Below are 14,775 nucleotides of genomic sequence, written 5' to 3' on the forward strand. Positions count from 1 at the left end.
CCTATTCACTGGTTGCTGGTTAAATAAATCATTGTTGCTGACAGTCCATCTTGAAAGAACTTAGTTTCAGTGGGGAGTCCCAGAACCTGTATCAGGTTCCCTAGTACTGCCTGTAGATGATATTGCTAATAAAATCAGTTCCTACACAAAAATCAAAACCAGCTTCGAGCTTTCCTGGGGACTAGGAAAATATGCCTTCAAGGAGGGAAAGAAAAACCATTGCAAACTTGAACCATTTAAAGTGACTTTCATTGATTTATTTTAGTCTATCAGTTCAGTCCCCAGAGTAGGGGAGAAGGATGACTCCAGACTCAATTTGTTGGTGTCACTTCACTGGAGCTATTTTACTTGTAACCATAGTGAATTTGGCTATTTTATGGTAGGGCTTCCCTGGTGAGTCAGATGGTAAAGAATCTGCCTGCAATGCAGGAGACTCAGATTCGATCCCTGGGTCAGGAAGATCCCCTGGAGAAGGAAATGGCTACCTACTCCAGTATTCTTGCCTGGAAAATCCCATGGATAGAGGAGCCTGGTGGGCTATAGTCCATGGGGTGGCAAAGAGTTGTTAACTGACTAATAACACAACAACAATGGTTCAGGGAAGCAGAAAAGGCACTGGCCTGGGAGTCAAAAATGGCTTCTAGTCCTAGCTTGACCTCTAACTAATTGGGTGCTTTAGACATGTGCCTGTCCCTCTGGAATATGAGTATACCTTCTATAAATTCCAGTGGCCCTTGGACCAGAATAGCTCCATTCCTCAGACTGGAATAGCTTTAACAATCTGTGAGTTAGGGATATTGCTTGATCATTGTGTCCATTCTACTTTTTATTTGGCATTTTTCATTTAATACATATATACATATATAAAAATTTGTACACAGTAAAAATACAAAATAAGTAATTTCTTCATAAGTTATGCAATTAAACAGCTACCTTTTTAAAGTTTAAAAAGCATTGTAAAAAGGAAAGAAGAAATCTAGTCAGTTCTTTATATCATTCATAATAACCTTGGTATAAAATATCCATACACGTGTACAAAATAGTGTACAGTTCATAAAAGCTGTGCAAAGACAGCAAAGTTCCATGAAAAAAAAATCAAAGAGGCTTGTGGGTCTCTATCTGTTCACCTCAGGCCCAATGCTCAGTGGAACATCCCTAGTCATGATAAAAGGGCATAAGGGAGAATGCTTGGTTCATATACCATAGATGCTGAAATAGTAAAGAAAATACTTTAAAACACACGGACAGAAATACAGCTTGACTCTTCCTCCCATTTAGAGATCTCACTTCTTTGCCCAGAGAGCACTGGGAATAGGACACACGGAAAAGATTTAGTGTTTATGCAGTACCTTAGACCAGAAGGCACAGGTTTGTGGGTTTTTTTTTTTTTTTTTTTAGTTCTTGAGCTTTCTAAGGCCATTGCTATAGAAGACTGGGTCACCAGAGTTTGGAGTTGGCTAGGATGTGGTTGCTACCTAAGATGGGGATGTAGAGGGGTCTGGGAAGTCAGGGGTCTTGAAGTTATAGGCTTGATATTGTGAGATATCCTGTCTCGGTTTCCTACTTCATACAGGCTTTCTTACAAGGTTGTTGCTGCTGCAGCCAGTAGCGCCTGGCACACAGCTTAAGCCAGGCTGTAGGAGTGAACACCCCTACTGTGTTTAAGATAGCTTGCAATAAAACACGATAGACAGGACCCCTTGTGGAAGAGTTAAGGCTGGGACCAAGACCTAAATTTAACTTGTGCGGAGAGGGCTGTTGAGGGAGGGGTGTAGGGGAAAGAAATGTCGTTTGGGGCAACGGAAGGGGCCAGGGTGCCCTCGGACAAGGTGACTTCTGCAGCAGCGAGCAGCAGCGGGCCGAGTGAACACGCACCGAATCCCACCTCTTCAGTTTCAAAGCACTCGTAATCAGTACCCCGGGGGGCGCGGGGGCTTCTAAGACACCGTGATCTCCTCCTCGCCCTCCTCGTCGTCCTCGGAGTCGGAGAAGTCCGAAGCTTTGTCCGGGCTGCCTGAGCGCGCGGGCGAGGTGGGCAGCGGCGCTTCCAGCCGCGGGTCCCGCAGGTGCCGAGGGTCGGCGGGGGCCGCGTGATAGACCAGGCGGGGGCGGGGGCTGCCCGGGCCCTCGTCCTCCTCGTCGTCATCGTCCCCGGGACCCTTCTGGCCCACGTCGCTGAGGTCCGGGTGCGGGTTGAGTTTGGTGGGAAGGGTCTGCTCGCGGCAGCCCCCGCTAGACAGGAGCTCGCGTTCCTTGGAGTTCCGCCACTTCATGCGTCGGTTCTGAAACCAGATTTTCACCTGGGGCCAAAGGGGTGAGAGCAGGGGAGAGGGGAGGTTAGCGCGGAGCCCCCGCCACCGTCTTTGCCAGCTCCCCACCCCTTAAAGTGAGTTGGGACGCCACGTGGCACTTTCCATTCAGCCCCCAATCTCATCCCCGCCACCCACTTCACGCATCTCTCGCCGGGTCTTAGGGTACCTGGCCGAGGTGGGCGGGGGTGGGGTCGCTGCTGAGCCTGGGAGAGACGGGGCAGGGAGAGTGGCTATCTATCGCGAGGAGCCTCCGCGAAGCCGGCTCTCGCCCCTTTCATCCTCTCTAGTCCTGACCACATCTGTACACTGGGACCTAAACGGTTTCCTAGAACCCTCCCATTTGGACCATGCCTGGCGGGAGGGGCTACGGGGAGACCGCCCTCACCTGTGAGTCTTTCAAGCCCAACTTGGCCGCCAGCTTCTTGCGGTCCGGCTTGCTGATGTACTTCTGCTTCTGGAACATCTTCTCCAGCGCCTTGCGCTGCACGTCGGAGAACACGGCTCGACGCAGCATGCCCCTGCGAGGCTTGCCGCGGGCGGCCAGTGGCCAGGAGAAGGTCCCCGGGATGGGCACGACGCTGGAGGACGCTGCGGAGGCCAGGAGTGCTAGGTGAGTGAGTGGGCGGTGTCCTGCCCCGTCCGCCCCTCCTTTGCGGCTTCCTTTGGTTTTCCTTTCTGATCCTTCGTCTCTTTAAAGCTCTCCTTTTTCTCCCCCTGGAGAATAGGCTACGAACCTACAAACCTGCGAGAGTGAAAGGCGCTTTCCGCCCAAATAACTTTCCCTTTCAACCGTGCAAACCCGGATTAGGTAAAACCACGGAAACACAGAAAACAACCCCCACAATAGCCTGTTTCGTTTTTCCATTCAACGGTCTCAGGGAAACCAAACCTGCGTGCATCAGCTAATATAGCAGGAGAAAAAAAAAATAAGTTACAAAAGTAAAAATAGCCAGCCGAGGCCCCTTGGGTTTCCCCCCTAAGCTTTTAGCACATTGGTGGCTTTTGCATTCTTTGGATGAAAATGAGGTGCTTTACTGATTTGTTAGGAGAAAATCCGCTTTGGATTTTTTTATTTTTGGAAAAATCCAATCAGTATTCATCTTTTTTATATTAATCTTTCCTCCCCTCATCCGCAAAACGTAAAGAATTCGGCCCGAATACATGAAAAGTGGCAGCTAATTAGCACATTGACCGCTTCCCAATGGGTATTGGCATGATAAAAGGAGGGGGTAGGGGGGTGGGGGAGAGTTTCGCTTTAAGGGAGGGAAAAAAAAAAAAAAAAACCCCAAAAGAAACAGAGACTCTAATGAAGCGTGAATGGTAATTGTGTAGTAATGAACTAACAGAAAAAGACTGAGGACAAGCAGCGAAAGCCATATATTACTGGGACAAAAGAGATTTACACTTTCAAACTAAACACAACTGCAGGCCAAGACCATTGGGAGAATACTGATGGCAGAGGCTTCTCTTCCCCGAATCATTTTCATTAAATGGACATGAAAAGCTATTTATAAAGCTCGGGTTGTTTTTGTTAGAGCATTGAGCTGGGGGAGAAAGGGAGCAAATTCCATTAGCAGCAACAGCATGAATGGTGGGAGGGGGGACGGTTGGTGAATTCTCTCTCCCCCTTTCAAAAATCAATTGCGTGTTTCTTTCGCTGATATTGGGAAGTGCTGTCGAGGTTTTACTCACCGCCCCCCACCCCCGACCATACCCAGTCTCCCTTCCCTTTATAAGAGTTCCCGTCTCCTCAGTCTTGACCAGCTGTAGAGTTTTGAGTCATCACTGGGATTGCAGGATGAAAACTTCGTGGAACCTGCTTAAGGTGTTTCTCCTTTAAACTGGGACCCAATTATGGACCTCCCTCCGACTTCCAATTTTACGAGTTCTACGGTCTTTAAAACGGTTTGGCGGTGGGGGGAGGGTATGATTTGGGAAGTCGGGCTGGAAATAGAGGGTTGGGGGTGTGGGAGGATCTAGTCCCCCTCCCCCGGGCGACCCCAGGCATCCCACACAAGAGGGCACCCCATGTGGTCTTGTGAAAAGCCCGAAGCCCTGAATGAGTTTTAAAGAGAAATTAGCCCCGGCTGGTAGGTGTCTCTCCTCGGCTCGGAGGGGCGAGGGCTGGTCTGTGTGTGGCTGCCCGGAGGAGCTGACCAATTGGTCATGGTGCTGAAACCTTTGTGGGGAATCGTGGCCAAGTGCACTGACTCTGTGGGAAAACGGCGGCGTGAAGGGATGCCAACAGTTCCGCGCCGGGAAGGGAACCGCCTCAAATTGGGACCATGACAATTCCTGCTAATTTGTAGAGCAGGGAATTGGTGCAAAGTGTCAAGCAGTCACTGCTTGTGCTAAATAGGGCATCAAATTGGCGCGACGGATTCGTGAATGTTGTACGTCTCGCAACCTCTGAACCAGAGCGTAACCCCGTGGGGTGGACGGAGAAATATGGCTTCGGGGCAGGGAGCGATGGGGTGGGGCTGGGGTGACTCCAGCCTCCTGAAAGGAAGGGGGACGAGACTTACCTGGGAAATAAGAAGATCTGATGAAAGGCTGGAAAGAGCCTTCAAAGTAGGGAAAGGCAAAGGTCTTGGGAGGGACACTCTGGAGCAAGGTGGGAGACGTTTCTGGGAGTGAGGGAAGGAGGAACAGAAGGAGGAAGACAGGGAATTTGATTAGGTCACCTGATTATTGTACAGGACAGTGAACACATGACATGATTACATCTTAGGCTGGTTTCAAAGGCTTCTTCCTCAATGAAAGAGTAAAATAAATGTTTCCCTAACACTGTCTCATCTGTGGAACTCTCCCCATAGTCCTCACAGTCACTTACCCACCTCCCCCCAATATCATCCTAGGCGCAAACAAGATGGGTAGAATTGGAGCGGGGGAGAAAAGAATTGCAGACCCACAATACTTGTTAAGCTAGTAAATATGTTGTCTTGGGTTTAAGAAACGGGCTTCCAGAAGCTGGAGGGCAGAAACGCAGAGGCCCAGGGGCGTGCGCTCGATTTCCCTGCACCAGGTACTGTGCGCGCTCAAACTGCAGGTGTTCACATTCATTCTGAGGGTGGGGCGAACCTGGCGGCTTTCCTTTCTGGGAATCGTCTGGACCTACGTGTCACATTGCTTGACCTGGGTCCTCGGGGATCTTGTGTTAAGTGTGTGCGCTGCTGTGTGCGTGGGTACCCGCTGCATAAGGGAAACTGAGGCCAGAACAGAACAGCCCTCAGCGTTTTGCTTTCACTTACCGGTTCTGGGAGCCGAGGAAAGGATGGCGTTCACTCCAAACTTCAGAAACGTGGGCTCGCTGGCAGGGGAGACGGCGGTCTGCGGTGAGCCGCCCCGCCGGCTGCCCGGGCCCGGGGAGCCCAGGTCCGAGGCTCCGGTGTCTGTGAGAGCCGCAGGGGCCCCCGGCCTAGGGGGCGACATACTGGGGGTGGGCACGCTGCCTCGGGGCAGGTAGGCGGGGGGTCGGCTGATGCGGATCAGATCCTCCACCAGGAAGCTCGAGTGACCGGAAAATGCCGACTGCAGGGACTGGGGCAGCGTTAAGGTGGGCGTGGGGCGCAAGAGGCTGGGGTACCCGGCGGGGGGCGCGAGGAGGCCAGGGAACATCATTTTAGGCGCAGGGCGGGCCGAAAAACTTCTTCAAATGGCCAGGAGGTAAATGCCTGACTTCCCACCCCTCCCACCCCCGTGATGCCCTCTCTCTTGGGCTTAGCAAACGTCTTTAAGGAAGGATCCTACTTGGGCGTCTGCGAGTCCTCCGTAGTCCTCCCGTCGAGGTGATGGTTTTATAGTGGCCTGCCCGTTAAAGCGCTTTGAAAAGTGACAGCTCTGACAATGAAGTTCAACAAAGTTCTCCACTCGAGCTTCATTCGCCGGAGGCTCTGGGCGATCTGATTGGCGCAGGGGTGCAATTTATGATTGGATTAGTCTTCATAAGCATGGCCCGCACAATGGGCCGGCAACAAAGGCTGGCGCGCATCAATTCTGCGTATCGACCGCCTCTTTGCAATACAGTGCGCCCCCGAAGCTCTCGCCAGGAGTTTTTGTTCTGGAGCAACACCCGGGCTAATTAAATGCCTATTTAGAAGTTTCAGATGACATCTTGCCTTATAGAAAAGGAATTATTTAGAGAACACACTAAATTTATTTGCAGCTCCCCTGCTGAGCCTGTAAAATAAATCAATAAATATTCATAGAAACTCATCTCCAGGCAATCAGTAAAATAATCCTCCCCCCTTGTGCAGAGGGCAATGAAAAATTTCAAGTCAATGAACATAAAAATATACTCCTTCTCCGGTCTCTGCCCTCCCTATACATTACCCCAGCTGAGGCATAAAGCAGCTGTGAGGGGTGGGTTAAATAAACGTGGAGTAGAGGAGTGCTGTTCTAAAATACTAGGGAAACTTGAAATCGATGCTTTGGAGCTATTGAAGGGCATCCCTCGGGGGTCGGAAGAGGGAGTTCTTGGTTTATTTCATGTTGGGAAACTAATTGAGAGAGTTGGTGATACCTGAACAGTAATATGATTCTCCTGCAAACCCCTGCAACTTAGAAAACAATTTTCAGTATCCTGTCTTTAGAAGTGGCACAGAGGAATGAACCACAGCTAACCCAGAGGAGGATCAGAGGGGAGCCTCGAAAAGGGGCAAGGTGGCAGGGTTCCATTTCCCAGGGCTTACCTCTGCTGGAAGCTGCCTTGTGCAAGGAGACCTGAAGGCTCTGGGTGCTCCGCTGGCTCTTTCCCAACCTCTAGGAGCCCTTGGCAGTTTCGTTTGAAACTCACAGCATGGACTTTTAAAACCACAGCAGCAGAAGTTTGGAATTTGTCCTGAGAGGGTCCTACCCATTGCCAGCACTTCCCAGGGCATAGTTTTGCTGCTTCTTAACAACGGCAATGTACAAATGAGTGAAAACAGAGCGAAGGGTGAGGTCCCCAAAAATGTTGGTCCACACGAGGAAAGACGATTCTTACTTCATTTGGTACCTCAAATCAGAATCTTCCTGTAGACCGCACTTGGCTTTCCTCTGGGTTGGGGCTGGGGTGGTGCTGAGTCTCAATTCCGTTCCTCGGCTAGATAACAGATGTGTTAAATGTCCCATTCATTTCTTTAGTGTGGCTGAACCTCCCCAAAGAGAAGTGTGCAGCCCCGCCAGGCCGCCCTGATCCTATTAACCATGAACTAACTGTCACCTTCAGCTGGTTTTCCTTTTTGCTTTTTAACACAAAGCTTTCTCAAAAATCTTATTAACCAGCTTTATTTCTCTCGATGGTTTTGTTCAGGGCGTTTTGTGTTAATGATCTCCATGTCGCTGCTTTAACCATTCAATAAAAGTGCATCTGTGATTTATATCACATTAAACCAGAAATAGAGCCCGCTAAAGCTCTCCCTTGATTCAAATTAAAAAGTTATTTAGAGTTGGGCTTGGAGCCGAATTAATGCTCCAAGAGGACACAAGTATGGAGTTTCTGAGCCCAAGGCTGTTTATGGAGGCATTCTGGGGAGCAGGAGGTGGAAAACCACTCAGGAAACAGCATCTTTTAAATAAATGGCTACTTAAATAGGGAAAATGCATTGCTGAAGTTAACTGGAATCCCCTGGAATTGAAAGAGAGACATATTTGAAAAACTTCAAATGTTCCTCTTTTAGAAATTTTGCCATAAATAGGGGAGAAAAGGGTTTAAAGTATTTGAACATCTGTGCTCTCACATTGTCACAAAGTTTTCATTCCATATCATCCCTCCTACCAACTGCTTTCTGGAAGCAGAAAGAACAGCTCTGGTTTGTGCGTTCCCTCCCACCTCTCTTCTTTTTCTCCTCTTCTTCATTCTAGTCCTTTCCTCCTCTTCTCCTGTGTTCCTTCCCTTCTTCCTTCCATACCCCCGTGTTGGGTTTCTCATCAAGTAAGAGGGCTCAGAGCTAGAGCTTCTGACTGCAGCCTACTGGAGACAGTCTACTTTTGCAGGATTTTGTTCTGAGGGAAGAAAGGACTCAAAGCCAGTCTAGGGCCTTCCTAACCTCCCCCCTTCTCTAAACTTCTTCTCCATCTGGGGTATTAATATTTCCCTGGTGTAGTTTTTACAATTAGTATCGTGCCCGTAGAGCCGCTCCTTGATCCCCACCCTTACACACACACACACACACACACACACACACACTGACCATTCTGCCTCCCACTAGACTGACTACTACTAACGTTTCTTCTTTTAAAAAGGGGGGCCTGACACTTTTTGGAAGGTGGGTCAACCCCTTGCTGCGATCCACGTGTTCTCGGGCTCCATCTCCATAGCTTCCTAAAGCATCCCTAAGAGGAAAAGTGAGGGCGGGGTGAGGGCTGGCGCCCGTGAAAAGGCAAAGTAAATCCCAAGGAAGCAAGAAATCAGACGAAAGGATCTTACTTGAAGTGATCTCCTTGAACGCGTCTTTTCAAACTCCGCCATAGCCTAGGGGGCTGCGCGGTGCGGCGTGGTGCTGCGTCTAAGACCTGTGACTAATGCCGTTTGACCTGGGCCCACGGGGTTTTGTGCGTCCTGCCATTCATTGTAATGTCGTTATCTTCGAGTTTATTTCAGAGAAGTCATTTGCATCCTCTCTCCCAGAACGGGGTTTTCTGTCTGTTTCTCTTTCTGGGGAAAAGAGAGAATCGGAGGCTCGGATTGGGGTGAAGGCCCTCGTCTGTGCCGCGGACACACCGCTTGCCTGGGGAGGCCTCGGCAGAGGGAGCCGGGGCTCCCGGGGCCTCCCGGCCAAAGCTGTCCGAGCCTCCCTGGGCAGGCAGAAAGGACTCCTGGAACCCGTCTGGGGTTTCCACCCCACCCCTACTCCCGGGGGCCATGGAGAGAGGGCGGTCCCTACCCCACGCTCGGAGCTCTCTGGCCGCTGCGCGCCCTCTCCAAAGTGGGTCTCACCGCGAGCGCCAGCCCGGGTAGGCACAGGCCACCCGTGGGGAGGTGAAGGGTCTGCAAAGTAAAGAGTGACTTCAGATTCCTTGCCCTCCTAAAAGATAACGAACGTGGCTTCGGGAAGACTGGGACCCCAAGTTCACACTTTTTGCCAGAGTTCAAAGCCGTGGAGCTCCCAACGGGAGCTACCAACCAAGAGCGCTTTGCAAGTTGGCGGGCTGGCGGGCTGCGGCGGCATCGGAATCAGCACCCGCCTCCTGGCTTCTAGAGCCCCGGGGCAAAAGGAGGAGCTGACGGGCGAGGCAAAGGAGGAGAGCAGCGAGGCTCGGGCTGAAAGAGCTCTCCTGCCGCCCCAGCTCTTTAGGCGAGTCGCTCTATTAAGACACCTCTAAGGGGTTCACCTTCAGAATAGGCCACAAGGAGCTACCGGCTGCCCCAGCCCTTTCTAGCGTCTCCCCCCACCCTTCATTCCTTTCACACACACTCTCCCCCGTTTTCCTTGAAAATCCTTCTATTGTGCCAATCAAGCAGATGGTTTGCAGGAAATATAGCTTGGCCTCGCTGACCGAAACTAATTTTAACTAGCTTTCCAAGCCCGAAAGGTTTGTTTTGCTCTTACAAAATAGCCCCCAAAACAGCTGGCAAGGGTGAATTAAACCCATTAAAGACACATTTATAAGAAATTATATTCACTTAGATTGCCTGAACCCCCTTGTGCAGCCTAAGAGGGGAGATGAGCGCATTTAAATGAAAATGTCGCTGAATGCTCCCCTCCTTAACGTAGCCTGAAAGTCTCAAAAACATTTTACTAAATAGATTAACTTGACTATTGTCTTGCATCACATTTATCAGCTTCATTAAGTGAATAGCTGAACAAATATATTACGCATGCATGAAAAGCTCTTTTTCCAAGAGCCTCATTGTATCCTCAGCCCTGACAGGTGGTTAACTGTGTGTTGTGTTTTTTTGTGGGTTTTTTTTGTGTGTGTGTGTGTTTTCTTTTTTTTTTTTCCAAACCCAAAGAAAGGGGATCTCTTTAAAACAGAGCTGTGCTCAGGCCCGGCTTGGCGGGAGTTTAACTCTCTACTTGGGCCCTGCAGCCAAGCGATAGTAGCACCATGAAATGTTGACAGAGGCGATCTGTGCCCATTCAAGATAATGAAAATGAAATTTTGGTGAGCTGAGCCTTGAGTGTTTTTTCTCTCCATTACTCCAACCTCCTTGTCTTGGAAATTAATTTTATAATGCTTCTTTTCAAAGCTGATGTCTCCTCCCCCCACCCCCATTAAAAGTAAATTGCTTTTGCCTTTCCTTGGTTAACTGGCTCTCAGAAGACAGCGGGGTTAAATATCCTTTTAACTTACATTTGGATCCGTTTCACTTGACTGTGTGTCTTGGGGGAAAGTCCTTGTCTCCTGGGCCTAGGTGTCCCTGTGTGGGAAACCAGTGATTGCCTTAGAAAGCTTTCTAAGGTCCCTTTCATGTCTGATCTTCTAAGGTTTAAAAACTCTGCTCTTTGTCAGCCCACTGCAGGCCTCAGCTCTGCAGGGAGGACCCGGGAGACAGCATAGACTGCATTTCCGGGCACCAGGGGCAAGGCCTGAGGGGAGGGAAGAATCGTGGAGGGAGCTAGAGGCTTCAGGGCAGATCGACTTGGCTTCTGCTCCTCAGGTCTCTGATCTGGAGATCCTCTAAGAGCCCTTAGGCTAATGGGCCCTTGCACCCCACCCACGATCTCACCCTAGTGGCTCCCAGTGCACACTTCTCTTCTACCCTGGCAAAGAGGTGTGCCCCAACGCCAGGGGTAAATCAGGAAGTGACCCTCCCTGGCTTGGCTCCTGGGTCCTGGGCGGTGCATATGTCAGCCTAATTACTCCTTGCGCCCCCCTCTCCATGAACCATTTCCTCACAGCCCCCACCCTAGCGTCCCCACCCCCCCACCTCTTTCTCCTTATCTCAAGCTGAACTATTGACTTCCTGTCCCAGAATCTTTCTGGATAAAGAGGCTGAAGTTGGCTGACAGGCACACTGGGTGGAAAATCATACAGGATCTTTCTCTGGACCTGAAAGGGCCACTTTTGTCAGGGGTGGGACAGAGAAGAGAGAGAATATGAAATGTATTCTGTTTTTCCTTCCAGGCCCAAGGACTCACGGCTGGGGAGCAGGTGCCTCTTGGGGAGGCTGGGTTTGTGTTGGGGGTGGGGTGGGGTGGGATGGGTGGAGGTGGCCCCGAGGGAGTTGGAGGTTTAGTTGGTTGGGTGGCAGATCCCAGAAAAGTGAACGGGATTGCCCTCCACTACACGCACTTGGAGAAGAGAGGACTCTGAGAAGAGTGGCTGTGAGAAATAGATGCTGCCTGGTTTGCACCAATCTTTCAAGCTCTCTCTCCCTCTGGGGAGCTTGTTGTCTTAATATTAAACCTTAGCCCAACGTTTAAGAACAAGGGACAAAGATTTTTGCCAATGGATTGAGACCCTCTTTCCTAAACCGGAATCTTGCTTCACTTTCTCCTTTCTTTTTTCTCTCTTCATGTTAAAAAATCAGAAGCTGTGTTCTCAAGTATAGAAGGAAGCGGAGTCATTGTAGACCTAGGGCCAGCTGGTTAGAGAAGGTGGGGGCAGGGGGAGGAGAGGGAACATCCTTGGCTAAACATTTCGAACTCTTCAACTCATCTTTGAAATTTAGAGATTGCCCCTTGGGGGAAAGAGGTCTTTTTTTTTTTTTTTTTTTTAAATCTATATGTCCATGGGAGGATTAGAGGTAAGACTTCCAGTTCTTTATAATGTGAAAGTTAATTTTAAAAATTATTTTTCTTCTGACAAATAGGGAGTCTTGCTTTGGTCAGAGGAGGGAACTGTCAGAGAAGCTGTTGGAACCATGAGTCAATACTTAAGAGGGAAGTATTCTGTAGTTTGTGGGACTCTTACGTTGCTGGAGGTTTACTTGCCTGAGGCTGAGGTGGTTTACAGGTTATTGCAGGAAAGGGAGAAGGAAAAGTACCCCCAAGACTTTTGCTTGCTCTGCAGTTCTGCTCAATCAGTTTAGGGAAGTTGGAGGGAGGCATGAGAGAATGTGACATTCCTCTTACATGGGGAAGGGATGGAGGAAAATAGTCTTACTTTAGGTATTACCTATATTGCACAAGGGCCTAACTGGCAGCTGCCACCTGCCGGAGGAAAAGCAGAACATTCTCTAGCCTGCTCACCCTCCTCCATGACCAACTTTCCCCTCCAACTGCAGAGAGAAGATAGTCATCAGACAGAAATGCCTTCCATTTCCTTCCCCCTGGTTTACTCTCCATTCTATTCACATCTCCTGCCTCCTTAGAATTAGTTATTTAATAAATAAATATTAGTTATTTAATAAATAAATATTGATTATTTAATCCCTGTTTGCCCTTCCAAATCTACCTCCTACTCCTTCTCCCTCTGCTTTTGCCCTAAGAGACTAGCAAAATGAATCTAGGTATCTTGCTGGTTGGTTTCATTTGTTATTGTTCAGTCACTCAGTCATGTCCAACTCTTTGCAACCCATGGACTGCAGCACACCAGGCTTCCCTGTTCATCACCAACTCCTGGAGCTTGGTCAAACTCATGTCTATTGAGTCAGTGATGCCATCCAACCATCTCATCCTTTGTTGTCCTCTTCTCCTCCTGCCTTCAATCTTTCCCAGTATCAGGGTCTTTTCTAATGAGTCGACTCTTCATATCAGGTGGCCTAAGTATTGGAGTATTGGAGCTTTAGCTTCAGCATCAGTCCTTCAAATGAATATTCAGGACTGATTTCCTTTAGGATTGATTTGTTTGATCTTGCTGTCCAAGGGACTCTCAAGAGTCTTCTCCAACACCACAGCTCAAAAGCATCAATTCTTCCGCACTCGGTCTTCTTTATGGGCCAATTCTCACTTCCATACATGACTACTGGAAAAACCATAGGTTTGACTAGATGGACCTTTGTTGGCAAAGTAATGTCTCTGCTTCTTAATACACTGTCTAGATTTGTCATTGCTTTTCTTTCAAGGAACAAGCGTCTTTTTTATTCCATAACTGCAGTCACCATCTGCAGTGATTTTGGAGTCCAAGAAAATAAAGTCTGTCACTGTTTCCGTTGTTTCTGCATCTGTTTGCCATGATGTGATGGGACCAGATGCCATGATCTTAATGTTTTGAATGTTGAGTTTTAAGTCAGCTTTTCCACTCTCCTCTTTAACTTTCATCAAGAGGCTTTTTATTCCTCTTCACTTTCTGCCATAAGTGTGGTATCATCTGTGTATCTGAGGTTATTGATATTGCTCCTGGCAATCTTGATTTCAGCTTGTGCTGGCATTTCACATGATGTACTCTGCATTCAAGTTAAATAAGCAAAGTGACAATATACAGCCTTGACATACTCCTTTCTCAATTTTGAACCAGTCCATTGTTCCATGTCCAGTTCTAAATGCTGCTTCTTGACCTGCATACAGGTTTCTCAGGAGGCAGGTAAGGTGGTCTGGTATTCCCATCTCTTTCAGAATTTTCCACAGTTTGTTGTGATTCACACAATCAAAGGTTTTAGTGTAGTCAATAAAGCAGAAGTAGATGTTTTTCTGGAATTCCCTTGCTTTTTCTATGATCCAATGGTTAGCAATTTGATCTCTGGTTCCTCTGCCTTTTCTAAATCCAGCTTGAATATCTTGAAATTCTCAGTTCACATACTATTAAAGCCTAGCTTGGAGAATTTTGAGCATTACTTTGCTAGCATGTGAAATGAATGCATTGTGCAGTGGTTTGGTTTGAACATTCTTTGGCATTGCCCTTCTTTGGGATTGGAATGAAAACTGATCTTTTCCAGTCCTGTGGCCACTACTGAGTTTTCCATATTTGCTGGCATACTGAGTGCAGCACTTTCACAGCATCATCTTTTAGGATTTGAAATAGCTCAGCTGGAATTCCACCACCTCCACTAGCTTTGTTCATGGTCATGCTTCCTAAGACTCAAGATGTCTGGCTCTAGGTGAGTGATCACACTATTGTGGTTATCTGGGTCATTAAGATCTTTTTTGTATAGTTTGTGTATTCTTGCCACCTCTTTTAATATCTTCTGCATCTGTTAGGTTTCAAGGGATTAGCTCTGATAGAGTGCTTGAAGAACTATGGTGAGAGGTTCGTGACATTGTACAGGAGGTGGTGATCAAAACCATCCCCAAGAAAAAGAACTGCAAAAAAGGCAAAATGGCTGTCTGAGGAGGCCTTACAAATAGCTGAAAAAAGAAGAGAAGCAAAAGGCAAAGGAGAAAAGGAAAGATATACCTGTTTGAATGCAGAGTTCCAAAGTATAGCAAGAAGAGATAAGAAAGCCTTCCTAAGTGAACAATGCAAAGAGATAGAAGAAAACAATAGAATGGGAAAGATTAGAGATTTCTTCAAGAAAATTAGAGATCCAAGGGAACATTTCATGCAAAGATGGACACAATAAAGGACAGAAACAGAATGGTTTCAGTTAGTGGGAGCCAATGGCACCAACTCAAGGATAGCAGAGAAAGGTTGGGATATTTCTTCCTCCCACTCCCTT

General features: G+C 48.3%; 1 protein-coding gene and 1 pseudogene across 1 annotated transcript; one reads left to right on the top strand and one right to left on the bottom strand.

Annotated features, from left to right (window-relative positions):
- Nucleotides 1–975: 975 nt before the first annotated feature.
- Nucleotides 976–9,085, bottom strand: DBX1 (developing brain homeobox 1). Its single transcript, XM_027532521.1, has 6 exons — nt 8,722–9,085; nt 7,004–7,395; nt 5,564–6,491; nt 4,838–4,939; nt 2,698–2,900; nt 976–2,300 (listed from the first exon to the last, which is right to left on the bottom strand). The coding sequence occupies exons 3-6, from the start codon at nt 5,931–5,933 to the stop codon at nt 1,938–1,940; spliced, it is 1,038 nt and encodes a 345-aa protein (XP_027388322.1). The 5' UTR covers nt 5,934–6,491; nt 7,004–7,395; nt 8,722–9,085; the 3' UTR covers nt 976–1,937.
- The window catches only part of LOC113886060, a 56,387-nt pseudogene continuing 50,428 nt past the window's right edge, over nt 8,817–14,775 (top strand).

This window comes from Bos indicus x Bos taurus, chromosome 29 (assembly GCF_003369695.1).
Source record: "Bos indicus x Bos taurus breed Angus x Brahman F1 hybrid chromosome 29, Bos_hybrid_MaternalHap_v2.0, whole genome shotgun sequence".
Lineage (NCBI taxonomy): Eukaryota > Metazoa > Chordata > Mammalia > Artiodactyla > Bovidae > Bos > Bos indicus x Bos taurus.